The sequence below is a fragment of the Calypte anna genome, chromosome 28 (genome assembly GCF_003957555.1).
Source record: "Calypte anna isolate BGI_N300 chromosome 28, bCalAnn1_v1.p, whole genome shotgun sequence".
NCBI classification, from domain to species: domain Eukaryota; kingdom Metazoa; phylum Chordata; class Aves; order Apodiformes; family Trochilidae; genus Calypte; species Calypte anna.
The window spans coordinates 2,725,755-2,751,447 of NC_044273.1; the positions used below are offsets into that span (position 1 = coordinate 2,725,755).

The following is a 25,693-nucleotide window of genomic DNA, read 5'->3' on the forward strand; positions in this document are numbered from 1 at the left end:
AATGAAAGCAAGAAACTGCTAGGTATGAAGTTTTTGGAATAGGGAAGGACTTACCCTAGGATGTGTCACTTCCTAAAAATTGATTTGTCCAGAATGGCAACTTTGCCTGTTTGGGATGTGAATATTGAGAACATGGCTTACTGATCCAGTTGCCATCCTTCAATGAATCCCTTTTCATGCTGATAGTTTGAGGATTTCCCCACTGTCTGCTCAGGGAACACACAGATAATGCTGGATGGTTTGAATTAAAATATTTACTTGTGAAAAAAGTCACAGTGAGGGTTTGTTTTTCAAATATAAAGCCTTTGGTGATAGCTCCTGGTTGTGAACTAAAGGATGTGGTGATATGGGTGAAAGCCTGGATTATTTTAAGTGATTTTAGTGCTCCTAAAAGCACTAAATGCTGGAAAACCATATGTACAGGGATCAATGTGTATGGAAAATGCACCAGATAATGTACAGGGATCAATGTGCACAGAGATGCCTGGGTGCAGGAGAGACAGGGACATAGGGAAATGTGGGACAGAGCTCATGAGACACTAATGTTAGGAATAAAAGGAGAAAAAAGGAAGAATGGAAGAAAAAAGAAAGGAATGGAAGAAAAAAGGAAGAACTGGAGCCTTGGGCTAACCCAAAGCACTGATGTCCATCCTGTGGAGCATCCTCCCAAACTGCTGCAGTGTGGTGAAGAGGCCAAGTGCTCAGAGAGGTGCTCAGAAGGGAGCCTGGACATGCTGTTGAGGTGAGACTGTGTGACAGGAAGGTGCTGGAGTCACCATCCCTGGAAATACTTAAAACCAGTGTAGATGAGGCACTCTGGGACATGCTCTAATGGATACTGATACATCTATTTGATTTATGATCTTAGAGGTCTTTCCCAACTGTGATGTCTCAAAGCAACAGACAACAACTACTTCATCCCCCTTGGATTTCCCAGGGATTGAAGCACAGGCATGGCTGAAAGCCTCTGGAGAGACTGTCTAGGAAAGCTCCAAAACTGCTCCAAACCCCCAGGTTTCCCAGCCCTGCACTGGGCAGCCTGTGATGGGCTCAGCACTGCAGCTTCCCCTCCCCCTGCTTGGGTTGTTGCTGGAGGGCTCTGGTGCCAAGACACAGAACCCATTATTGCCTGCTCACTGTACCAGTTCCCCAATCTCAGCAGATAAAAAGAGTTCTTAGTGTTTTCTTAATGTCTCTTTGTAGTTTATTAGAGGCCTAGGAGGCATGAGGGGGAAATATGAGTCAGAAATCCCTGTTCAGAGCCACCTGCTTCCTTTGCAATCTCCTTTGGAACCAGAACTATTAAAAGTAAATTATCAGACTATTAAAAGTAAATTATCTGAGCCAAGTGGCAATGCTGAAGTGGAAGGGCTGGGGGGGGGGAGGGAAGCATCACTTCCCCCTGGTGTCTCCAGATGGAAGCAGCTTTTGTTCAGCCTCTTGGATCTGCCCTTTTCTGTCCACACTGGGATTTTTGCTGTTCCTAGGGGAGGCTTGGGGGCACTGGGATCTGTGGACAAGGCAGATGGATTTTTCCCTCCAGACCTGAGGAAAAAGTGCCCCTCTTAGCTGCAGCCTGAGGATGTTTTCATGCTCTTAAGATGAAGAGAAGAGGGAGGTGTCCATGTGATGCCAGCTCTGCTCTCCCTGAAGAACCCACCTGTGTCCAAGCTCTCCCTGCTGCCACCTTTCCATGGGGTTTCCATCACTCCTGTTCCCAGGGAATGTCTAATAAACCCCAGCAAATTGGGATTGAGGGATTAGCAGGTATTAAATGGTGCTCCTGAGCCAAGCCTCCTGCTCTCTTCATGATGACAAATTTTTATTTCCTCCCAGGGACTGTTTGCAATCCAACCTGGGGCAGGGGGAGGAGGTGACATGTGTGTGTCTGTGCCTTTGGGAAGCCCCTGGGGCTCCTCCAGCTCCTGGTTTCTCCCTGGGGAAAGTCAGGTCCTGTTCCTGTGGAAGCAATTTTGCATCTCTCAGTAGGGGCTGCATCAAGACTTGAAGGAAATAAGAGAGTTTGCTTCAGGTCCTACAAGCCAGCTCAACCTGGCAAAAATTCCCTTTGGATCCCTCTTAGACTTTTCAAGAATTACTCTGAGTTTTCTGTTGACTTTCCATGGAAAGTGAAGATGGAAAAAGCCTTGCTTGCTTTTACAGAAGTTATATTGACCTTCCCTTAGATGCTGAAGAGAACAGAAAGTCCTGTTGGTCTCTAAAACTAAACTAGGATTGTATTTGACAAGTTCTATAAAATGTTATAGATTTTTAGTTTCTCCCACAAAGGCCAGAGGCAGAGTATTTACAGAAAAAGGGGAAAAGGCTTTTTTTGGAAAATATTTGTGCTGGTAAATTGCTGCAAATTTGTCAGCTCACAGATGCATCTAAATAAATAACATGAGAACTTTGGCTGTATTTGCAAAAGAAAAAAAAAATTGGATTTATGAGCTTGTTTCAGGTGTAATCAGAATCTAAGTTAGGCTTATGAAATATTTACAAGCTTTATATATTTAGAAGCAGTACCTGTGCAGTCTTGTGGGAAGTAAATCCAGGTTGCACCCACTTCAGAACCAGGTCAAACCCTGTTTTTCTTGGCAAGCCTTTGGCTGTTGCAGTTGTGCCCTGCTGTGGCCACAGGCTCCTGGATCCTGCCAGAAAAAAATGCAGATTTTCAGGTGGGGACATCAGTTCCTTTTTGGGTGACAAGGGGGAGGTCTCTCACAATGGGGCAGGGTTAGCTTGGATCCTGGCTCCCCAAAGGGGCTGAGTAGGGCAGAGAAAGCTCCATCATGTTCCTGAGCTGGTGCCCCAGAGGGATCCCAAGGCTCATTGTGCCTACTTGGAAAAGGAGCAGGAAAATGCCATTTCTTCCTAAGAGAGCTGAAATCTCCCATTCTTCCTTCTCATTGTCTCCTGGGGCTCATTCCCTGACCAGAGCTCAATGCTGATCTTGCCCCAAACCATCAGAGAGGACCATCAGTCCTCTCCCTCCCTTAAAGCAGGAGCATCTCCAGCAAGCAGAGAATGCCTTAAACCAAGAACTGGATTTTTATTTGCTTATTTCTCTTGTTGGAGAATCCTTGGAAGAAAACAGACGTGAGCAATCCTGACTATTGAGCTTTAGCCAGAGTGAGCTGAGGGCCTTGAGACCCAGTTGCAAGGTTATTAAAAGATGGGCAAAAAATAAGGGAGTTGGCAGCAAAAAAGAAGAATAAGAGGGTGGGAAAGCATCTCATAGACAGCACACAAAGAGTTGTATTTAACCAGGTAGATAGTGCCCTGTGGCATGTGAAAAATGTGTTGTACCAATAGGCAATGTGCTTACATTATGTTATCAGCCTGCCTGTGTATAAAAGGGCAATCAACAGCAATACTTGGATTATTTTGAGCTGTGTGTTGTGCGCTGATCTCCCACAAGAGGGCAGCGGCAGCCTCAGCGTTGCTGCATTAACGCCGGACCCACCCGAACCGACGGATGCTCAAAATTTGGACTCAAAAAGTTAATTTGAGACACCGAAAGAACCCCCACCAGCACCCACGGGGGCTGCACCGATTCAGGCTCAGCCAACTGTGCCCTTTGACCCTGGATTTCTGCCAAAAAGTAAAAATGGAACCAAGAAGCAAAACCAAAAGCCACCGAAAACGCCACCAGAATCATTGGAGGATCCAGAGGGAGAGAAGCTGGAGAACAGGGGTGAGGAATCTCAGGATGCAGCCTGACTGTGTATAAAAGGGCTACTGCTGCTCTCAATAAAGGGCAATACTTGGATTATATTGATCTGGGTGCTGTTCACTGAGCTCTTCCCAAAAGTCACTCTTGGCGTTGTTTGCCAGTCCCGTTCTTTTGGAGTTTTGGGAACCCTATTGGGAAACAGTGGCTGCCAAGGGCTGGTATGTTCGAGGTTTTTGGTAAAATGACAAGTCACAGCCTGATTGGTGGTGGTGCTGTGGGTAGGGTTCCATGTGAGGGTTAAGGCCAGCCCAAGTTTTCAGTGCTCACTCTTTGCATTTTTTAACCAGTCCCATTCATTTGGAGTTTTGGGAGCCCTATTGAGCGACAGGGGAGCGTGGCCACCAAGGGGTCGAATATTTGAGGTTTTTGGTAAAATGCAAACCTGTAGCTCGATTGTTGGTGGTGCTGTGGGTAGGGTTCCATGTGAGGGTTAAGGCCAGCCCAAGTTTTCAGTGGTCACTCTTTGCATTTGTTTTCCAGTCCCCGGTATTCGGACTTCGGGACCCTATTCAGCAATACGGGCAAATGGCCGCTTAGGGCTTGTATATTCAAGGTTGGTGGTCAAACAGAAACCCGTAGGCCGATTGTTGGTGGTGCTGTGGGTAGGGTTCCATGTGAGGGTTAAGGCCAGCCAGAGTTTTCAGTGGTCACTCTTTGCATTTATTTGCCAGTCCCGATTGTTCGGACTTTTGGGACCCTATTCAGCAATACGGGCAAATGGCCTCTTTGGGCTGGTAGATTCAAGGTTTGTGGTAAAAGGCAAACCCGTAGGCCGATTGTTGGTGGTGCTGTGGGTAGGGTTCCATGGGAGGGTTAGGGCCAGCCAAAGTTTTCAGGGGTCACTCTTTGCATTATTTTACCAGGCCCATTTGTGTGAATATTGGAGCCCTATTGAGCAACAGTGGGAGAGTGGCTGAGGGGTCGAATATTCGAGGGTTTTGGTACTAAACCAGCCCGAGGGGGAGGTCAGTGATGGTGAACTAATCTATTTTTTTTTTGGGGGGGGGGGGGTTCAGAATGGAAAGTGGTGTTGAAATAATTTTCCACGGCTCCTTGATGAAATCCCCTCTCCTGGAGTTTGTTGATGTTGTTTTATTGCCTTTTATGTGTCTAAAACCATCCTGTGTTTGCCTTCCTGGCAGCTCCTGTGTCACGGGTGTACAGCAGCCACCAGAGAGGGACAGAGAGCAAGGGAGTCCAAGCAGGGGCTTGAAAAGGGGATGGATACAGTTCCACGGGGCTCAGCAGCTCCACGGGAGACAGAGGCTTCTCCAGCGACAGCTTCTGTGCAGCTGGAAGGAAAAAGGCACAGAGTGTCCTGCCTGATGAAATTTAAACTCTTTCTGTGCAGAACTTTCATCCACCTGGATGAAACCTTCCTGCTCACCAAGGGTAAAAATCTCTGGATCCTGAGCTCAGGGGATGTGGAATCTCCTCCTCTGGGAGGTGGAGTGGGCTCTGCACACAGACCTGGGCAATCTGGCTGCAAGTGGAAAAAAAAAATTAGGCAGTGTGAATGAGGTTTTTTTGTTTGTTTTGCCGAGGTGGGACAAGGAGCATTTACTTCCCAGACGTGTGACTGGGAGGTGCTGGGCTCTGCTGGTGTCCCCATGGTGGTTTATGGACTGGGGCTCATTCTGTGAGAATGGCCCAGGGCTGGCAAATGTGGCTTCCCCCCAGCTTGGCCTCAGCCCTAGGGCAGGGCTGGGCACTTTCCTTCTGGATTTTCCCTTGTTAAATCAGGCTGACACTTTCAGTGTCATGTTAAAGACTGGACACACATCAGAAGAGCAGGAGGCCTGGAGAAGGATGGTAAAATCTCACCCAGAAATACTGGCTTCTTGTCACCTTCTGTCCCCTTCTTAAGGCATCCCAGAGGTTTGTTTGCACAAAAAGCTTTTCCTTCCTCTGAAAACACTGAATAAAAAAAATCTCCAGCAGTAGCTGCAAGATCAAGTAGCTGGGAGGGGGCAGGAAACTCTCAGAACTATTTTAAAGCCAGGAACTAAACACAAACCCTGAACCTCTGGCACTCAGGGGCTGTGACAGGGCAAGAATAGGTGTTAATTAAAGCCAAAAACCCAAGACTGATTTAGCCATCGACTGAGCCATCCTTCTCCCCCTCCTCTGCCTCACTCAACTGAGATTTTAATCCTAATTTACTTGTTGGGGGAGAGGCTGGGTGGGAGGTGTAGCAGATAACCTGTTTCTTTCTGGGCAGAGCAGACATTCAGGCTGTGCCAGCTCAGGGACTTTTTCCCTCCTTTGCTGGAGGAGCCTCCGTGTCCTCTCCTGATGCTGAGCCCTGCCTGGCCCAGCCAGGACCTGCCATGGAGGTGACATGGAGGTGACAGTGCAGTGAAGACTTCTGGCTTTTGCCATGTCCTCCCACAGCCCCTTTCTCCCTGCTTGCTGCTGCCTTCTTCAACAACCACCCTAGGCAGGTCACAGCTGAATGTAACTTCCTTTTTTCTTTTTTTTTTTTTTTCCCCTGGGTACTTTTCATTGGGTTAAAGCTTGAGTAGGGAAAGCAAAGGCAAAACAGGACTTTGTCCTGCACCCCAGGAAGAAATTCTTTGGGGTGAGGGTGCATCCCAGGACCAGAGCATCTCCTGCCTCCCCTCAACTCCCACCCTCCCTCCATCCCCCCAGACAGGGTGGGTGGTGTCACCCCCACTGCTGCCTCCATCACCCCCATCCTAAGCTGCTCATCTGCTTGAACTGAGAGCTGAGAGCCCAGCAAAAAGCAAATCCCTTGGATTCCCCACGAGGGAAAGTGTCTTTGGGGAGCCAGAGACTGCTGCTCCAGCACTCAGGAAGCCCATCCAGGGCACGGCCCCTTCAAATCCAGGCAGAAATGCTAAAGCAGTTCTCTTAAATTATGTTCTCCAGCTCCCTGGTGTGAGAGTCTCTGGGGAAAAAAAAAAAAAAAAAAGTGCTACCATGAATATTTGGTGTTCAAAGATCTTTTTTTTTTCAAAAATAATGTGTAAAAGCTCAGGCTGTCTCCACAGAACTGGGGCTTTCATGGGGTCAGCTGCAGGAGTCACCCCCCAAGTAACCTCACTTTGCCTGGAAAACCAAAACCCACTGTAGGGACCCTGATCTGAGGGACTGAGCCCCATCCCAGACACAGAACAGCACTTCCTATGTTGGCACCTGATGTGCAGCTGCTGCAGTGCCCTCAGATTCATTTTCCTTTTTGTTTTCCTGCAGATGGGCTTTTCCCTGTGTCCCCAAAGCTCAGCACCCACAAGGTGGGGAGGTGGTTGAGATGCTGGAGAACTGCAAAATGCAGGAAAATGCTCTCGTGTTTCCCAAGTGTAATATTGGTATGAAATCGTGCAGAGCTCAGTGGGACATGGGGTGTCCTGCAGCTTGGCCTCCTCTCCAGGGCTTTCAGCAGATTTCTGGCTGCTCTGACATGGGCAGCTTCACCCTGGGGGAACTGAGCACACCTGGCAAACCAGCTACAGAAATCTCTCATTTCTATTATCTTATGCTATAAAATATATTTTACTGCTACTAATTGTTCTACCAGAAAGTAACAAACAGCCTTTTATTATTTCTTTCCTTTTTTTTTCCTTTTTTTTTTACTTTTTTTCTTTTTTGGGGGTAAGGATTTATTTAAAAAATAATTAAGGGAACAGCGAGATAATTATTTTAAAAATCTATTTAATCATTAACCACTTAACTCAGTTCAACTGAGACTCTGCTTCAAGATACCTTTGTGCACAGGCACGAAGACAGTGGTGTGCCCCCCAAATCCTTCTCCCTCCAAGCTTCCCCTTTTTTCCTCCCTTGCTCAGCTTGCAAACTGAGGATGGAGGGGGGGTGGAGGTATCCAGTCCCCCGGGGTGTCCCCAGCGAGGTGTTGCAGGGGGTTTTCAGGCCTTTGTTTTGCAAATCCGTGCAGGAAATCGAGGTGGGAAGGTGCTTGAGCAGCTGTTCCTGGAGGATCCTTATTCCTTGGGTAAGCACAGCTGGCAGGACCCCATCCCAGAGCCTCCACACACATTCCAAGGCAGCTTTGGGCTCTGCCCATTCCTCCCAGCTGCTCCAGGAGCAGATTTTGGGTAGCACCCACAGCTCAGACCTTGCAGGGAGGGAGCTGGAGCAGAAGAGCCTTTGCTGTGGGGCTGCAGCTGCTCAGAGCTCTGGCATCTCAAGGGGGGTGATGCTGAATTTGGTCTCTGGGGCTAAAGAGCTTGTGGTCCCCCATGATGGGGGGACACAAATGGGAAGAGGGTCCTGACAAGTGGCTTTCTCCAGGCTGGGATGTGTCATTCCTGTCCCCAGGAGGAGGAGGGGGATGCTCTAGGGCAGGGTGGGTCCTGCCAGTTGTTTCAGCCCAGGGAGGCAGCACTTTGTGCAGAGGTGACAAATGCAAGAGGAAGGAAATGAAAGCACAAAGGAAGAAATGAACCCTGCTTTGCAGAGAGAGGGAGGAGACAATTCACTGAGTTACAGCAGGAGGAAGGAATAGATGAGACCCAGAGAATAACAGAACCACAGCCCCTGTCATGGGCAGGGACACCTCCCCCAGCCCAGGCTGCTCCAAACCCCATCCAACCTCCAACACTGCCAGGGATGGGGCAGCCACAGCTTCTGGGGGCAACCTGGGGCTCAGCACCCTCACCCCAAAGAATTTCTTCCTGAGACTTCATTAAATCTCCATTCCTTCAGCTTAAAGTTGTTCCACCTCATTCTGTCACTGTCCAGAGTCCCTCCCCAGCTTTCCTGAAGCCCCTTCAAGGACTGGAGAAAGGTTCCTCCCTTCTCCCTTCTCTGTTCCCAGGTCCCCGGGTGCAGGGGATGGACAAGGTTTGTCCCTAAGCAGTCCAAAGGCAGAGAGCAATGTTTAGTTTGGGCAGAACATGCACCCAGCTGCTGGGCCCTGCACTGGTACCACACACACAGCCATTCAGGAGCCCCTGAGACCTCCTTTGCACCATTGCTGCCATCTGACTGCAAGTGCAGGGGGGTAGCAGGACCAGGGAGCTGCAGGTGGGGCTCCTGCAACACCCCTGCCAGACTGTCTGTAGTAAATGTAAATGAGAGAAGTCTATTTTTTTTCTTTTTTTTTGAATAAAAGCTCTTTTAAACAGGCCTTGTATAAATGATCCTTCTACCCAATGTTTTGCAGCTTGTAAAATAAACATCACAGGCAATTCGCAGCTCCTTGGGGCTCAGCTGTGCAGCCCCATGGCCCTTCCAAGTGTCCCAGAGGATGCAGAGAGTGTGGAGGGATGGATGAGGTGTCTGGGACAGGCTGAGGATGCCCCAACCCAGCTGCTCCCCTGGGCAAAGTGTGGAGCAGGGGAAGAGGAAGGGTGGAATGTTGGGGCTGAGGTGTCCCCTCTGCAGGGAGCCACACAGGACACTCTGCTGCCACCAGAGAGGAGGGAAAGAAAGGATCTTTTAGTGGGAAGGAAGACAAGGGGTAATGGTTTTAAACTGGGAGAGGGGAGGTTTAGGTTAGATACGAGGAGGAGATTCTGTAGGGTGAGGGTGGTGAGAGCCTGGAATAGCTTGTGCAAGGAAGTTGTGGAAGCTCCATCCCTGGCAGTGTTCAAGGCTCTGGGCACCACCAAGTGAGAGGTGTCCCTGCTTTAAGGGCTCTTCCAACCATTCCATGGTTTTATGATCCAGAGGATATGATCCATTTCCTCTATCGATTAACTCCTGCTTGTCCCTACCTGTCTGGGGTGGTTACCAGCCCTTTCACCCCCCAGGTATTGATTGGGAATAAATAATAAACACCAACCATGCAAGTGGCCTTCAGTTTGTGTCCTGCTGTGCTGTCCTGGGGGGACTTTGGCAGAGACAGGGAGCTCAGGGATGGGCAGTGCTGGCTCCACTCCTGCACCTTCCCCTCTTGCACAGCCCCTCATTCCCAAGGGGTTTCCCTCTTCCCTATAGGATCTATCAGGCTTTCCTAATCCTAGGAAAAAATTGTTAAAAGAAATGGCAAGTGTCAAAAATGCAGTGGGTCAGCATCTCCACTTCCACCAGCCTGCTCTGTCTGTGCCTGGGCTTGAAAAGCAAGGGAACTGGGGTTTATTGCATCATCTGTGATCCATAAGGCTCTCCTGATCCTTCATTAATATTGAGGAATTGGCAGCAAATGATTTTTAAGCTCCTGGAAGCCAAATAGCCTATTTAAGAGAAAAAAAAAGCAAAAAAGAAAAGAAAGGAAAGGAAAGGAAAGGAAAGGAAAGGAAAGGAAAGGAAAGGAAAGGAAAGGAAAGGAAAGGAAAGGAAAGGAAAGGAAAGGAAAGGAAAGGAAAGGAAAGGAAAGGAAAGGAAAGGAAAGGAAAGGAAAGGAAAGGAAAGGAAAGGAAAGGAAAAAAACAAGCAAACAATAAAGCTGAAATTAACTTTGGTTTCCCCTGCTGCTGAGTTATTGCCCAGCCCCTGGGCCTGAGAGGTCCCTGGGCATCCCACCTGCCTGCTCCAGAGGGACGTGATGGGGACACCGATGTGACACCCAGTGCAGCAGGAGGACAGGGCTGGTGGCTTCATTCCTCCCCACAGAGGGCCTCCTGTTTGTCCCATTAAGGCCATCATTAAAAACCAGTTAGACCCCTAGGGAGAGTCCAGGCAGGGTCCTGCAGAGGGCTCCCAGACCCCTGTGTCCCCGTGTGTGTCCCCCAGCATCGGGGTGGTTCCTCCTCCACTCCAACTTGTGTACTGGGACTAAGAGGTGCAGGGTGCCCAGCTTTGCACCTTGTTAGCATGGCAATTAACTCTCTTTACCCTCCTGATTGCTCTTGTGCATATTTGTCTCCAGTCCATTTTCCCAGGCAGTTATAAATGCAGAGCCAGGGAGGCAGGAAGGATTCCAGCTGGGGTATGGACACCAAAGCCATGCTGGGGACCGTCCTGCTGCTGCTGGCCCTGGCCAAGCCCTTCTGTCCCAGCCCAGCCCCTGTGACAAACCAGAGGGCAGAGGCTCTGAAGAGGCTCCTGGAAGTCTTTGGCATGGAAGATCCTCCACCCCCCCCGGCTCACTCCAAGCAGCCCCCCCAGTACATGGTGGATCTCTTCAACACCGTTGCCAATGCAGATGGGGTCACCAAGAACCCCGACGTCCTGGAGGGCAACACCGTCCGCAGCTTCTTGGATAAGAGTAAGGGCAGGGGGAGGGGGACAAGGGTGGCTGGCAGAGGTGACCCCCTTCCACCCCCCTGCCTGGCTCCTCTTCTCACCCCATCCTTCCCTCCAGCTCACAGTGAGAAGATGAGGTTCCTCTTTGTGCTCTCCAGCGTGGGCAAGAATGAGAAGATCCTCACGGCAGAGCTGCATCTGTACCGCCTCTGGCCAAGGGCTCCTGATGGGCCCAAAAGGCACCACTTGTGTCAGGTGAGGAGGGGGACAGGGATGGGGACAGAGATGGGGAGGGGGACAGAGATGGGGAGGGGGACACAGATGGGGACAGAGATGGGGAGGGGGACAGGGATGGGAGCAGGGGTAGGAATGGGGAGGGGGGATAGGGATGGGGATGGGGACAGGGATGAGGAAGGGGACAGGTACAGGGAGGGGGGAGAGGGATGAGAGCGGGGGTAGGGATGGGGAAGGGGACAGAGATGGGGAGGGGGACAGAGATGGGGAGGGGGACAGGGATGGGGAGGGGGACAGGGATGGGAGGGGGGAACAGAGATGGGGAGGGGGGCAGGGGTGGGGAGGGGGGACAGGGATGGGAGCAGAGGAGGGGGACAGGGTTGGGGAAGGGGACAGAGATGGGGGAGGGACAGGGGTGGAGAGAGGGAGGGGGATGGGGAGGGGACAGAGATGGGGAGGGGGACAGGGATGGGAGCAGGGGTAGGATGGAGGTGAGGATGTGCCCCGGGAATCTGCAGTCCCTCACCTGCCCCAGCAGCACTGTCCAGCTGTGAAGCTCATCTGAGTGCACTGCACAAGGAATCACAATGACTTAACCAGGTCCTTAAATACCACCCTGGTTTGTGCCAAGGCACCCACAGGTCGTGACAAATGGAAGCTGACAGCTCCCTCATCTCCCATCTTTTGTGTCCCTGGTGCCTATGTCTGGGTGCCAGTGGTGACCAACATTTGCTGCTGTCCCCAGGTCAGTGTCTACCAAGTGCTGAAGGGGGGTGACTTGGATGCCCCAGGAGGGAAGAAGCTGCTGGCAGCCCGGCTGGTGGCACTGCAAGGCTCGGGCTGGGAGGTCTTCTCCATCACACAGGCTGTGAGTTGATTTCCCTCTGGTTCTGGTGGCACAGGGGGAACTCTGGGGAATTGCAGGAGCTTTTTTTTTAACCCACTTCATCCCCCCAGTGACCTTTTGGGCTCAGATGTGATTTCTGTAGTTTCTGCAGCAATGTGGGGAGGGGGGGTAACAGACCCTGGGAGGGGGATCTGAGCCCTGCCAAGACTGCTGGGGTCCTGCCCCATCCCCCTGCCCTGCAACTAATGCCAGTGCTGTCCCCTGCCATGCTGTCCCTGTGCCAGCCCCAGCACAGCCCCTGCCCGTGGTTTTGGGACAGAATGTGACCCTGGGGGGTCTCAGTTCCTGCTGCCCCAGTGGTGACAGAGCACTGGGACTGAGGGCCTGGTACCTGCTGTGGGGACACCAGCAGGGTGGCTGTCCCAGCCCAGGGGTGACCTTGCTTTTGTTCCCCAGGTTCGGGACTGGACTGAAGATGAAAGCAGCAACCAGGGTTTGCTGGTGACAGTCCAGGGCCTGGGTGGGAGCCTGGTTGAAACCCCCCCCCTGCAGTTTGCCTCTGGCCGGGACCACCACGAGAGCAAGAAGCCCATGTTGGTCCTGTTCACAGATGATGGGAGACGGGGAGCATCGCTGCCCATGGGCGACTTCCCAGGTGGGTCCCACACCCCCTGGGGTGGCTCCCCTTGCACAGAGGTTCCTTCAAATCCAAAGCTCCTTCTCTGGCTGCCTCCTTTGGGGTTTAATCTCTGCAGGGCCGTAGGCTCAGAGATGTAAATTTGGGTTTTGCTGGCCCTGCTGAGTGCAGCTGTGGAACTGTGAGGTTGTCACCTCCTGGTGGCTCTGCCTGGGATGGTGATGCTGTCACCAAAGAGCTCACAAAGCCTGAGGGGGGGGTGTCTGGGGATGCTGTGCCACATTCCTCTTCCTCCCAGGCTTGTGCAGTGCCTGACAGCACCGGGTCCTTTTTTCCAGCGGATTTCCAGCCTCAGGCTCCCCTCCTCCCCTCCACGCTGCCGGTACCCAAACGGGCCGGGCCGCGCAGCACACGCTCACTGGACCAGCTCCAGCCCTGCCAGAGGCATCCCCTGTCCGTGGACTTCGAGGAGATCGGGTGGTCTGGGTGGATCATCTCCCCCCGGGGGTACAATGCCTACCACTGCAAGGGCTCCTGCCCCTTCCCCCTGGGGGAGAACATGCGGCCCACCAACCACGCCACGGTCCAGTCCATCATCAACGCCCTCAAGCTGAGCGAGGGGGTCAGCAGCCCCTGCTGTGTCCCCAACAAACTCTACTCCATCAACCTCCTCTACTTCGATGACGATGAGAACGTGGTCCTCAAGCAGTATGATGACATGGTGGCCGGGAGCTGTGGCTGTCACTGAGGCAGGAGGAGCAGGAAGGAGATGCTGCCACCCTGCAAGGCTGCACCCACTCCCTGCAGAGCATCTCTAGGGCAGGGGGGCTGTCCCAAAAAACCCTCTAAAAGGGTCAGGGACATGCAAAGCAAAGGAGCAGCCTGCTCTGTCCTGGCTGGTGTCACTCCCTGGCAGTGACACCCCTGGGTGACCTGAACAAACCTGTGTGACAGCAACAGTTTCATCCCGGGGTGTCCTGCGTGGGGGTTCAGGCTCCCTCGGCCCTGCAGAGGCTTCCTGCAGGCTGTACTATATGTATATAGCAAGAGCATTAATATATGACAGAAACCACCTGTAGGGTGTCCTGTAAATGTCTGTACAGTTCTGCATTGCTGTGACTTGTAAAATTAATTCAGAGGAACTATTAAAAGTGCCAATGTCTGAGGGGCTGCTCGTGGGAGTGCTGCCAGGAGCAGAGCTGGCTGTGGAGGAGCAGAGCCCCTGTGGGGCTGTGGCAGGGAGGTGAAGATTCAGCTGCAGCACAGCCTGTGGAGCAGAGGGGTCCAGCAGGAAGCTGCTGAGCTTGGAATGATCCCAGGATCCACCAGCCAGCCCTCCATGGGGGCACACAGGGGAAGGGTAGTGATGGAGGTTGAGGGGGGGGATGTAGAGGTGATGCTGTCAGGGCAGGGGAGGTGGGGAAGGACAGACAGGTCCTACCTAGGTGACTCCAGCCCTGGAGTTTGCACCATGCACAGAGAGAAGATTCCTTGTGGAAGGAAACAGAGTGGAAAATCAAGGTTGTGGGGTCAGGCAGTGCTGGGGAGGCTCAGGGGGGCAGGGCAGGGTTCCATGTCCTGCATCTGCTGGCACAGCTCCCTTGTCCCTGCAGCCTGGGACTCAGGGGGAGGGGGACATGGCTGTCCTAGCCAGAGGGTTCAGCCCCTCCAAACCTCTTTCCAACAGATGCCAACAGCTCAGGTGCAGTCCTAGACTGACACCAGGACCCAACCCAGCTGCTCTTCATTTTTAAGCCCAATTTGCAAATGACCAAATACCCCCCTGGCCTGGTGGGCATCTCTTTCCTCATACCATTGCTCCAAAAGCAGCATCAGGAACTGTCAGCCCTTCCCTGCCACTGCCTACCCAACAACCCAGGTCCCTCTCCCAGTCCCACCCAGCTGGAGAGTGAAATCCTCCCAGTAGCAAACCAAAGGGCAAATCCTTCCCCTGTGCCCCACAGATGTGCCCTCTGCTGCCACTGGGACGTGCACCCTGAGCAGAGCCAACATGTGCACCCTGAGCACATCCAGGTGTCCAAGATCCTCTTCTAATGCACCCAGGGCCAGGCACCTCATCCCAAAACCAACACGGGTTCAGCTGCAGCCCCCCAGGGTCCAGCCCCCCAGCAGTGGGCAGGAGGGGTGGCTCTGAGACTTGCAGAGTTGTCTCCTCCTCTCCCCCAAAAGTACCAGCAGTTGCCTGAATTTCTCAAAGTGTCTGGCCAGGAATCCAAGACAGGAATAAGGTTTTGTCCTGGTTTATTACATGCCTCTTCCTGGGGATGCTCTGGCTGCCAGCCCTGCACCCCCAGGCTGCTCCCAGTTCCCAGCACAGCGGCATCCCAAGCCATATTCCCAGTGGGAAGGGATGAGGGTCTGGCTGGCAGGGGGAGGGGCTGTGGTCTCTTTTGGGGTTGTCACCCAAATCTCCAAGCTGGACTCAGCCTGGGTTAAACATCTGCTCAGCTGGGAAGGAGCTGTGGGGTCCTGGGCCGTGCCTGAGGGGGGAGCCTGTGGATCCCCCCCCTCAACCCAGGGGCAGAGCAGCTCCCACGAGTGTCCCACGGGGCTGCACCTCAGCACAGGTGTCCAGTTCTACCGCCCCAGAGAGGTGACAAGAGTTCAGCCTCACACACTCCCCAGCTCAATCCCTGTGTCCTTGAGATGCCCCGTGCCCCAGACATGCCTGGGATGAAGAGTGTCACCTTCAGCTGAGCCTTAGCTGACTGCAGGGCTGGCACACAGTGCTGAGGAAGGTGACAGCAGAGGCAGAGGGGACATCCAGGGGCTGAAGGGACCTTAGTCAGCGGTGACAGTGGGGATCAGCCTTGCAGCATTCCGACAGCTTCCGCAGGACTCGCTTCTTCAAGTTGAGCCTCCTGGAGAACTGGCCAGTCTCCACCTCGTGAGCCTTCAGCTTGGCATAATAGTCAGAAAACTTGTTGTAGAGGATGGAGATGGGCATGCCATTGAGGATGATGCCAAAGGAGATGCAGGCAAATGCCACCAGCCTGCCCAGCATGGTGTCGGGCACGGTGTCACCATAGCCCACAGTGGAGAGGCTCACCTGAGGGGGGAGGAAACAGAGTTTAGGTCTGAGGAAGGAATTCTTTACACACAGAGCAGTCACACATTCGAATGGGCTGCCCAGGGAGGTGGTGGAGTCACCATCCCTGGAAGGATTTAAAACCCATGTTGCTGAGGCACTTCAGGATACATTTTAGTGGTGCTGCAGATATTGAGATATTTTACTGGGGGGATGCTGACAGCTGGGTCAGTCTTTAGAGCAATTACAGAAGGTGAAGAAATTAAATGCATACAGTAGTAGCCAGTATGTGCCACTTATTCCTTATCCTTTTGTTTAGTCAAACACAAGGCCTTGTGTTTAGTCAAACCCATGAGCTGGGGTTTCACCCAAAGAGGGTGGAGGGTTCTACTGCTCTGTACTTCGCACACAGTGATCTTGGAGGTCTTTTCCAGCTGTGACACTTCTATGATTCTGTGGGACAAATCCTCTGTGAACAAGCTCAGCAGACACAGCCTGTGGGTGCTGGCACACACCTCCCTCTGCCCCTGGGTAGGACCCAAATGTCACCCAGGAATGGCACTGCCAGCTCAGCTCTCCCTGCTTCAGCAGCTTAACCAAGTGGAGCTCCACAGGCTGCATCCAGAGAGCCCAAGGAAGGGGCTGGATGAGGGCCTGGAAGAAGAGCAGAGGCAAAGCCTTCCTGTGCCCTGAACCTGTGTCTGCAAAAGCAGAAGGACACCATGGAGTGGAACCATCCCCAGGAGCCTGGGTGGCTCTGCTGGACCTTCCTGACCCACTGAGCTCAGCAGCTCCGAAGCTTCCTGACCTGTTCCCACAGGATTGCAGCTTCCCAGACCCTCCCTTCAAGCACTGCCCAGGAACACATCCTGAGGAACAGGGAGATGGGGACAGGGTGAAGGCTGAGGCAGAGAGGTTTGGGCTTTTCCCAACAACATTGAAATACTCAAATCTGATTTTGTCAAGCGATTTTTCACTTCCTCAAGGAGGGATGGATTGGAAGTAGGAAGGCTGTGATGGCCAAGGGGGGATTAGGGGATCATTTCATCCGTAAATCACAGTGCCCTCCTAACCCCTGGCTCTCAAGTGCTTTAGCTGCTCCTCACCTTGGAGGTTATTCCAGGTTTATTGCAGTGCTCAGTTCTGCAGATCTGCTGCTCCCAGCACAAGTAGGGCAGCAAGCTCCTGTCCCCACCCTGTGTCCCCTCGTGGGGCAGGGTCTGACCACGTTTCCTCAGTTCCCACAAGCAGGCCCCTGGATCAGCCTCCAAGCTCTGACCCCCTCCTGTCCCCAGCCAGCTTGCAACACTACACAAACCTCAGGATGTCCTGGGGGGGCTGAACTACACACACCCAGAGCTTGGGTCCCATGACAGCAAGACAAGAGGGCAGGGTCTCAAGTTGTGCCAGGGGAGGTTTAGGTTGGAGATGAGAAAGAATTTCTTTCTGGAGAGGGTGATCAGGCATTGGAATGGGCTGCCCAGGGAAGTAGTGGATTCTCCGTGTCTGGAGATATTTCCAAAGAGCCTGGATGTGGCACTGAGTGCCATGGGCTGGGAACCACGGGGGGAGTGGATCAAGGGTTGGACTTGATGATCTCTGAGGTCCCTTCCAACCCAGCACATTCTATGATTCTATGACAGACAAACCCTGGGCTGAGTTACATCCCCAGTTACCAACCCAGGCCTGGAGATTCCCAGGTCCCACCCGCCCACCCCAGCACTGGTTTTTGAGCCATTGAGCTGGATGAAAATCTCTGATTTCCTTTCTCAGAGCATGCAGGGCTCCAGGTCTCCCCCCCTCACAATGGGGGGGGGGAATTTCCCACCATTGAGTTGGTGGGAAAACCGTGCCCTTTCCTTGCTCCTGGCCACAGCAATGCTGCAGGATCCCTCCAGCAGCCCCTGCCCCCAGAGCCCCTTTCTGCCAGGAGGTGCTCACACCTTACCGCTGCCCACCACCACGCGTAGGGGATACTGGTGAAACTGGTGCCTGGGACATCGTGTTCCACCGAGTGCATGAGAGCAGAGAAGATGAAGATTCCCATGGCAATGAAGAGGAAGAGGCAGCAAACCTGTTGGTAGCACTGCCTCATGGTGAAGCCGAAGGCCCGGAGGCCGGTGGAGTGGCGCGCCAGCTTGAGGATGCGGAAGATCCTCATCAGCTTGATGATCTTGAGGACTTTGCCCAGTTTGCTCACGTTCTCCATCTTGTGCAGCTCATCGTGGTAAAGCACGTCTCCCTCATCTAGATTTTCAAAGAGGATCTGGATGTAGAAGGGGAGGATGGCCACCAGGTCTATGGCATTGAAGGCTGCCCGCAAAAAGTTCTTGAAGCTGGAGGAAGACAGGAGCCGCATGAGGTACTCGGAGGTGAAGAAGATGGCACAGACCATCTCCAGCTGCTCCATCCACATCTTCCCTGTCTTGTGTTTCATCTCCTCTACTGTGCTCAGTGTCATGCCCACGATGGAGATAAGCACAAAGAAGCTTGACATGACAGCAATGATCTTGGCCGGGACAGAAGAGAATGGGTTCTCAATGAGGTTCCAGATCATCTTTCGAAACTGTCCCAGAAACTTTCCCTCAAACTGCTCCACTGAGTCTATGGGCTCCAGTTCTGCTTCCAGCTCTCTCTGTACTTTCAGGTACTCACTGAGTTCATCTTGCTTTTCCTCAAACAGGATCCGGCAGCAGCGTTGGGAGTATTTCAGATGGATTCCCCAGTACTCGATTTCCTCCACGAAGTTACTGGGGCAAATCTCATCCATTATCCACAGGACCCCGCTGCAGTAGAAGTGGAAGATGTAGTGGAAAATTGATGGGTCTCTGTCAAAGAAATACTCATTCTTCTGCACCGAGTAATCATCACAGAGCTGCAGCTTCTTCATGGGGTCTGTATAAAGGGCCAGCTTCCCAAGCCTGGTGATGGGGTACCGGGCTGCCACCTTGTAAGCTATGTGGAACAATCTGCCCCCGACATTGATGTTGAGCAAGTACTTGTTCCTTTGGATGGGAGTCTTGTTTGCCTCCTGGTTTCCATCAGCAACATCCTGCATGGAGCTCCACTGCTTTATCAGACTGTCCTGGGCAAAGGGGATGTGGGCAGCCTCCTCCTCCGGGCTCCGGTGGTGGCCACGGCCATCCCCAATCTTCAGGTTGGCAGAGAGACTCCCACGCCTCACCCTCAGCTTCCTCATCCTGCCTGACCCTCCAAAGCAGCAATTCCTCTTAGGAGCTGGAGGACAGCAGCTCCCGCTTCATGGGAATGCTCCCAGCAGACCCAGACCCCCTGGGACAAGCTCTGGCAGCTCAGAGGAGCAGTGGTGAGCTGGTGCCCGGGGGGCAGTGGCTGTGTCATTGTGCCCTGGGGGACCAGCCAGGTCCCCAAAGCCGATTGCTGATCAGGAGTCAGAAGCAGCCAAGTGTCTGCTGGTTAAGACACTAATGAGATTGAAGCACTAGCCCTTTATGTAAGGACCTATTTCCAGCTCTGCACTTCTCTTTTTCCTTACTCCGGTCTTATTAAGTGTTTGCCTTTCTCACACGCTCCTCTGTCTCCGAGCAAGCCACTGACCAGAGCAAGCTGAAAAGAGAGCATGAACTTGCCCCGACTTAACCCTGGGAGCCCAGACACCCAAAGGTGCAGACATGCAGGATGTGGATCAGCTTTGGAGCCACACAGCAGATGCTGCTCTTGGCACCAGTCGTTTGTCAAGCCCACGAGTGCTGCTGCAGCTGCCCCTGCTCCATCAGCTGTCACAGCCCAGAGAAGGGACACATTTGTTCCCTCCCCAGGGCACAGATTTACAGGTGAAGGACCCATCTCAGTCCCCAGGCAGTGCCTGGCCAGATCTCCAGGGCAACAGATCCCTCCTGCCCCCCTGGCCTGTGCTACCTGCTGCTTGCACCAGTAATCAGCCCCAGCACTGGGGCAGGAACAGGGGGGACACACACTGGGTTTGCAAAAATTCAGTAAACGTTCCCCTGAAGTAGAGGAACTGAAGGGGAGGAAATAATCCTTCGGATTTGCAAGTAAAAAGGGGAACCAAAATTAAAAGTCCTGCTCTTTGATGTCTTGCCCAGGAACACAACCCAACCTCAGGATGGAAAGCATCACATTGATTGCCATTAAGTGAGCTAATTGCACACAGAGACCCGGAGCACAAAGCTGCTCCTAGGCTGCAAAGCAGCTCAGGCTCTGCTACAATTGAAATCTCTGAGCCTGGGGATTAGGGCAACAAAAATGTTTCTGGCACCAGACAGAGTAAGGGAAATTGCTGTCCCAAACACAGCCTCAAACTTTGGCTCCAGACAACAACTTGTTTCTTTCAGCCCTGAGACACTCAGCACAGGGCTCAGCAAGCAAAACCTGCAGGGTCTTGGGGCAGGAAGCAGCTGCAGTGGTGTTTCCCCTGCATCCTGGCTCCCCAAGCAGAGCAAGGGGCTCTGAACAGCCCAGCCCAGCCCAGCTCAGCAGCTCAAGCTGAGAGGACAGGGGACAGGCTGCTGGCAGATGACCTCTGCCACACGGCCACACCAGCACAAACACTGTCCCAGCCCTGTCCTGCTGGGATTCCTGCAGCACCTTCCCCCTCCTGCCACTCGCTCTAATGAAGCAGCTCAGGAAGTCTTTTGATTTTTCCCCTGGTTCTTGGCTGTTTTCCACTTACCTGCAGTAGCAGCCCAGGTGAGGTGACACTGCCAGCTGGTGAGGTGACACTGCCAGCTGTTTTCCTGCCTCCACAGACCCTTTTCACTCTGCTCCCTGTATTTCACCTTCCCTCTTACAGCAGAGGTGCTGGAGTCACTGCAGCCCCAGCAGCACTTCCTTCCCTGCTCACCCACTACGAGTCCTCTCTCTTTCCCAGGATGTGACAATCCAAAGTGAAGCCCCTGGCCTCCCAACTGCAGAATTCAAGGAAATAAATGCACAGACCCAAGAAAAACTGAAAAATCCCAAAGCCACTAGTTTCCAGCTCTTTATTCTTCTGTATCATTCACCAACAGGAGTCTCCATGTCTCTATGGAAACAGAAGCAAGACTGAGTTGCAAATGACTTCTCAGTCCTGAAAACAGCAGCACTGGAATAACTCAGCTCTCCACACTACATGTAGAAGGGTTTCCCATGGGGTACAGCAGCACACTCACACACTACCCAGGAGTAGACTTTTTATGTAAGGCTGCTGGCTGCTGTCTGCATGGCAAGCTCAGTTCTCTCAGTTCAGTCACAGAGATCAGCAGAGATCAGCTCTCCTTTTGTGCACCCCAAGGAACAGGAGGTCAGTGCTGAACTGGAGGCACCCATCAGTGATGTCCAGACCCCACTGCCAGTCCTGAGAAGAGCACTGAGCTGTTGGGAAGGAGCTACAAGGAGCACACTGATGGTCTTTGATCCAAGACATGAGTTATTTCAAGCTGAAAGAAAAAACCAAACAAACACAACAACAAAACAAACAAAAACCCAAAGGCTACTCAAAATCTCACAGAATCATGGAATGGTTTGGGTGTGAAAGGACATTAAAGCTCATCCAGTCCCAACCCCATGGTCAGAGACACCTCCCACCAGCCCAGGGTGCTCCAAGCCCCATCCAACCTGGGGCCTTCAACACTGCCAGGGATGGGGCAGCCACAGCTTCTCTGGGCAACCTGGGACAGGGGCTCACTGTAAAACATTTCTTCCTAATGTCCAACCCAAACCTACTTTCTGTCAGTTTACAACTGTTTACCCTTGTCCTGTCTTACAAGCCTCCTTTATACCTTCAAAATGCTCTGTAAGGTCTCCCCAAAGCCTTCAGGGATTCCCTGACCAAGGTGCAGGACCTCACACTTGACCTTACTGAACTTCAGGGGCTTCACTCCCCCAGCCTGGAGGTCCCTCCCTGCACCCCTCAGCTTGGTGTCACCCACAGAACTGCTGAGGGTGCCCTGAACACCACTACACACCCCACTGAGGAAGACAGTAAACAGTATCAGTCCCAGTAGGAACCCTTCAGGGACACCACTCACATCAAACCAGTTTTAAGGAAGGCACAGTTGACACTGTTAGAGAATCAGCATCCCAAATTCAGCACCAGGGAAATGGAATTGTGCAAAGGGCCAAGCTCCTTGCTGGAGGGGAGTGTGCCAAAAAGCTGCTTGCCCTAGCCTGACTCAGGGTGGCAGCACAGCAAAGCCAGAGCAGGCTGGAAGCTTTCCTACACCCAGTGCTGCAGCTGACCTCTCAGCAGAGCTTCCTGCAGGTCAGACTGAGCTGCATCAAAACACCAGTGCAAACATGGAGCATGTCTGATCCACCCAGTGAGCCCCCCTTCCCTGACAAGATCCAGGGGGAAGAATGGTGCAGGTGAAAAAAGTCTCTTGGCTGGAAATGGAAGGAAACAGTTTTATAGCTGTAGTTTCAGGGAGAACAAAATCTTTGGGCCCAAGGCCACACTGGTGAAAATCAGCATTAACACCACCTGGAGGCAAGAACAACAGAGACATTTCTACCTCCCTTGTGAGGCAATTTCACAGTCCCAGGGAAGGTCCTGAGCTATTTCTTAGAGCTGATGTAGTCCTACAATCTAAGGCTCATTGCCAAGAGTCTTGTTATTCCAGTGCAACAACCAAGACTTGAGAGCTTCTGTCCACTTCAGTCAGTGTGTGGTGAGCAGGAGGGAGAGAGGGGCTACTCCCATCTTGTCACCTCATGGCAAAGATCCCTGTCACAAGAAGAGAAAACCACCTGGTTATTGGCAATCCTTTGGCCCAAGGGCTGGTTTGGCTTCAGTTTGTGCAGAGTGGAGGACAAAACCCCACTCCAGCAGATCAGAATCTTAGCATGAGTGCTCAGGGGCTTTAGCAGCAGAGGAAGGACAGAGACCAGCAGGTCACTACTCAAAGAAGCCACCACCTTAGATCAGGCTGTGCAACTATCCCTGAAATCAAGCAAGAGCCTTCCTGCCTGATTCTGAGGAAGGAAGGAAGGGAGAGTTCTGCTTCAGGGCACACTGAAATCCCAAGCATGTGGCTGACCAGCAGCAGGGAAGCTGGAAAAAGCTTCCCAGAGAGGGAAAAGCTCTAGAGGTGAGAAACACAGGGCAAGAAGGCATTTTTCCCTCAGGCATATAGAGAGCATGGGGTGCAAGAAGCTTACCCTTCAGTGAAACAAGCCTGTCTGGCTCTTGTCAGGCATCAGCTGCTCCCTGGATAGTTTTTCAAGCCCAAAGAGGTCAGATCTGCTTTTTGCTTTGGACAGGCCCCAGACAGCAACAGAACCCACAGCTATGAGGATGCTCAGGAGCACTAGAGAGAAAAGTGCAGAAGCAGAGAACCACTCACTGCACCTGGTCTGAAGAGCAGAGCTGGGTGCTGCTGCTCAGCAGTGATGTTCAGCAGCTCCCTCAAGGACAAGGGACAGAGAGAGAGAGAAAATGTGTTAGAGCCAGATCACATGGAATGGCCTTTCCATGGGCAAAGTGCATCCAAGCCTGAGGAATGATTAAGCTGTGTGTAAGACCTCCCTCTGGCTCTCTCAGCCCAGCAAAAGCAGGTCCAGAATAACCAAAAAACCAGGTCTGGAACTGACACCATCAGGATACTCCATTTACAGCCTAAGCCAGGACCAAGCCCACGTGCAGCACTCCGCTCTTACCTGCAGTGATCAAGACCCAGATGTGGCCTTGACTCCTTGCTGGCACAGAGTCTCCTGGCACAGGAGGAGCTGAAGTCTCTGTGAGGAAAGAGCAAGAGGTCCCTCAAGCTTCCAACTCAGTTTATGCATCCAAAGGAGTCTCTGGACCAGACCTGGCTGAGGTCCCACTTCCCAGGCCTTTTTCAATTTAAGGAAAATCTTATCTGCCATCACTGTGATTAGCCCACATCAGGGAGGAAAACATCCTCCTGGGAATGTGTAAGAGGGAAAGCTGGGAAATTTTCCAGGTGTATCTGCAGCATTCTAACCTCTCCTCGGGTCACTGAGAAGCCCCAGCTACACCCAAAATGCAGCTCAGCTTCTCACCTGAAACGGTGGAGGCACCACATCCAAACACCGTCTCTCATGCTTCAGTATTCCCTCTTCTTACCCCTGAGGAAGGGAAACTGGAGCAGCACTTCCACACCCCCCAGCCCTTCACACAACAGGGCTGTGCCAAAGGAAAAGCTCCAGAGTGTCCAAGGGCAGAGCAGCAGACACAATCCGTGCTGGGGATGCAGGAACATCCTGCAGCTTGACAGAGACCACTCTCTGCTGCTCCCATCCTGCCCAGAAGTGCTTCCCCACCCTTTTCCCTTCAGCTTGCTCATTCCCCAGGGATCAGAGGAGCTGGGAAGGGTGGGCACAGACACCGGCTGGCTGGAAGGAAGCAGCCCGAGCTGCACGTCCTGGAAGGAGGCTCCCGAGGGGGAACCCTGCGGTTTGTAATTCCTGAATCCACAGCCCAGGGCGGGGGAGGCCCCGCGGAGCTTCCTCCTCCTGGAGCACGGGGAGAGAAGGAGAGCGACCGCAAACCGAACCATCGCCACCGGCTGTCCCGTCCAGACCGGCACCCGGAGGGGGTGACAGCCCGAGCTCCGGGACCGCTTCCCTCCGCTCCCCGCCCCACCGGAGGGGCGATGCCTCCGGTCCATCCCCCCCCGACTCTTCCCTCCCCCAAACCCGGTACCTGTGCTGCCGGGGGTCGCGTCAGGGGGTCCCCTCGGGACTCGTCTCTGTCGGGGTGGGGCAGCCCTGCTTCATCCTCCCCGGCCACGCAGTCGGGATGCCCATCGCACCCGCCACTCCCCGGGGAAGCATCGGCTGCGGGGAGTGCAGCGGAACCGCCCGGGGGACAGGGGGGTCTGGGGGGAGGGAATGAGGGAATGGGGTGAGGAGGGGAATAGGGTGAGAGGGGGAATAGGGAGGATGAGGGGGGAACGGGGTGAGAGGGGAAAGGGGTGAGGGAGGGGGGGAAAGGGGTGAGGAGGGGGAATGCGGGGGATGAGGGGGAATGGGGGGGAACGAGGGGAATGGGGGTGATGTGGGGAATGCGGGGGATGAGGGGGAATGGGGGGGAACGAGGGGAATGGGGGTGATGTGGGGAATAGGGGGGATGGGGGGGATGAGGGGAATGGGGGGGATGTGGGGGAGCGCGTTTGCCCCTCTCCCGCGCTCAGGGCGGGCGGGAGCAGCAGCCAATGGGAGCGAAGGGCGTGCGGGGGGGAACCAATCAGCATCGCCCACAACTCCCCCTCAAACCCCACCCCCCTCTCCCCTCACCGCTCCCCGGAGGAGGCGACGGCAGCGCCAGCGATGGCAGCAGCAGAACCGGGAGCAGAGCCGGGAGCAGAGCCGGGAGCAGAGCCGGGAGCAGAACCGGGACTGGCCGAGCCATGGCGGCACCGACCCGCCGCGCCGCTCTGAGAGCGGGCAGGCCGCGTGCAAACCGGGACGACGAGCACCAATGGGACGCCCCGGGGCGGAGCCTTCACGGGGGCGGGAGGAGCCGGGACCGGGACCGCGATCCGGGCAGGCGGGGAGTTCATCCTCCCCCCTCCCGGTCCTGCTCCAACCCCGGCAGCTCCCTCCAGCGGCGCCCGAAACCTCAGCACAGCTGCCGGTTGCCGCCATGGTCACGGCCCATCAGCTCCGGTTCCCTCCGGTCACCGGGCGGCACCGGAGAATCCCGGGAATGTCAGAGTTGGAAAAGACCTCTAAGGTCACCGCCTACAACTGCCAATGTCCTACGCCCCATAACGTGTATTTTTATGTATATATATCTCAATATCTCTATCACCCACCAGAGCACGTCCTGCAGTGTCACATCCACGTTTGGGCACCTCCAGGGATGGAGACTCCAGCACCTCCCTGCACAGCCCAGCCCAGCCCCCGGCTGCTCTCCCAGTAAAGAAATTCTTCCTCAGATGGAGTCTAAACCTCCCCGGAGGCCACTCCAGGACATCTCCCCTGCTCCTGAGACAAGAGGTCAGCACCCACCTCCCTGCAACCTCCTTTCTGGGAGATGGAGAGAGCAGGAAAATCTCCTCTCAGCCTCCAAACCAAACCAAACCAAACCAAACCTGTCCAGTTTGCTCAGCCCCTCCTCCCAGGGCTGGCTGAGTG

At 53.6% G+C, this 25,693-nt stretch overlaps 3 protein-coding genes across 7 annotated transcripts; 1 reads left to right on the top strand and 2 right to left on the bottom strand.

The window, feature by feature from the left end:
• The first annotated feature begins 10,606 nt into the window (after positions 1-10,606).
• LOC103534919 (bone morphogenetic protein 2) lies at positions 10,607-13,312 on the top strand. The gene is made up of 5 exons (XM_030466627.1): positions 10,607-10,868; positions 10,965-11,101; positions 11,826-11,948; positions 12,384-12,582; positions 12,903-13,312. Exons 1-5 carry the CDS (start codon positions 10,607-10,609, stop codon positions 13,310-13,312), a joined length of 1,131 nt encoding a protein of 376 aa, XP_030322487.1.
• A 1,553-nt stretch (positions 13,313-14,865) lies between these two features.
• On the bottom strand, positions 14,866-18,812 carry LOC103534920 (potassium voltage-gated channel subfamily V member 2-like). The gene is made up of 2 exons (XM_008500922.2): positions 17,562-18,812; positions 14,866-15,634 (listed from the first exon to the last, which is right to left on the bottom strand). Exons 1-2 carry the CDS (start codon positions 18,810-18,812, stop codon positions 15,371-15,373), a joined length of 1,515 nt encoding a protein of 504 aa, XP_008499144.1. The 3' UTR covers positions 14,866-15,370.
• A 1,769-nt stretch (positions 18,813-20,581) lies between these two features.
• Positions 20,582-25,131, bottom strand: LOC115599844 (putative cuticle collagen 80). 5 transcript variants are annotated; one of them, XR_003988646.1, is made up of 5 exons: positions 24,851-25,131; positions 24,258-24,432; positions 23,249-23,326; positions 22,105-22,316; positions 20,582-21,030 (listed from the first exon to the last, which is right to left on the bottom strand). XR_003988646.1 is itself a non-coding variant. In XM_030466635.1 (4 exons), the coding sequence occupies exons 1-3, from the start codon at positions 25,114-25,116 to the stop codon at positions 23,258-23,260; spliced, it is 510 nt and encodes a 169-aa protein (XP_030322495.1). In that variant the 5' UTR covers positions 25,117-25,131; the 3' UTR covers positions 20,582-21,030; positions 23,249-23,257. The 5 variants fall into 5 exon arrangements, 3 of the variants coding, with proteins under 3 accessions (XP_030322495.1, XP_030322496.1, XP_030322494.1); XR_003988647.1 differs by adding an exon at positions 22,751-22,899 and having other exon boundaries at positions 20,582-22,316; positions 24,851-24,998; XM_030466635.1 differs by lacking the exon at positions 22,105-22,316.
• Between the last annotated feature and the right edge of the window lie 562 nt (positions 25,132-25,693).

Bases quoted from the DNA above. Each gene is read 5' to 3' on its own strand.
- LOC103534919 (XM_030466627.1), top strand. From the start codon at position 10,607: ATGCTGGGGACCGTCCTGCTGCTGCTGGCCCTGGCCAAGCCCTTCTGT. The intron at 10,869-10,964 runs GTAAGGGCAGGG...CCTTCCCTCCAG, and splicing joins CCGCAGCTTCTTGGATAAGA to CTCACAGTGAGAAGATGAGG. The intron at 12,583-12,902 runs GTGGGTCCCACA...CCTTTTTTCCAG, and splicing joins GCCCATGGGCGACTTCCCAG to CGGATTTCCAGCCTCAGGCT.
- LOC103534920 (XM_008500922.2), bottom strand. From the start codon at position 18,812: ATGAGGAAGCTGAGGGTGAGGCGTGGGAGTCTCTCTGCCAACCTGAAG. The intron at 15,635-17,561 runs GTAAGGTGTGAG...CTCCCCCCTCAG, and splicing joins ACGCGTGGTGGTGGGCAGCG to GTGAGCCTCTCCACTGTGGG.
- LOC115599844 (XM_030466635.1), bottom strand. From the start codon at position 25,116: ATGAACTCCCCGCCTGCCCGGATCGCGGTCCCGGTCCCGGCTCCTCCC. The intron at 24,433-24,850 runs GTGAGGGGAGAG...CCCTCCCCCCAG, and splicing joins GTCGCCTCCTCCGGGGAGCG to ACCCCCCTGTCCCCCGGGCG. The intron at 23,327-24,257 runs GTACCGGGTTTG...CTTTCCTCACAG, and splicing joins CGCGACCCCCGGCAGCACAG to AGACTTCAGCTCCTCCTGTG.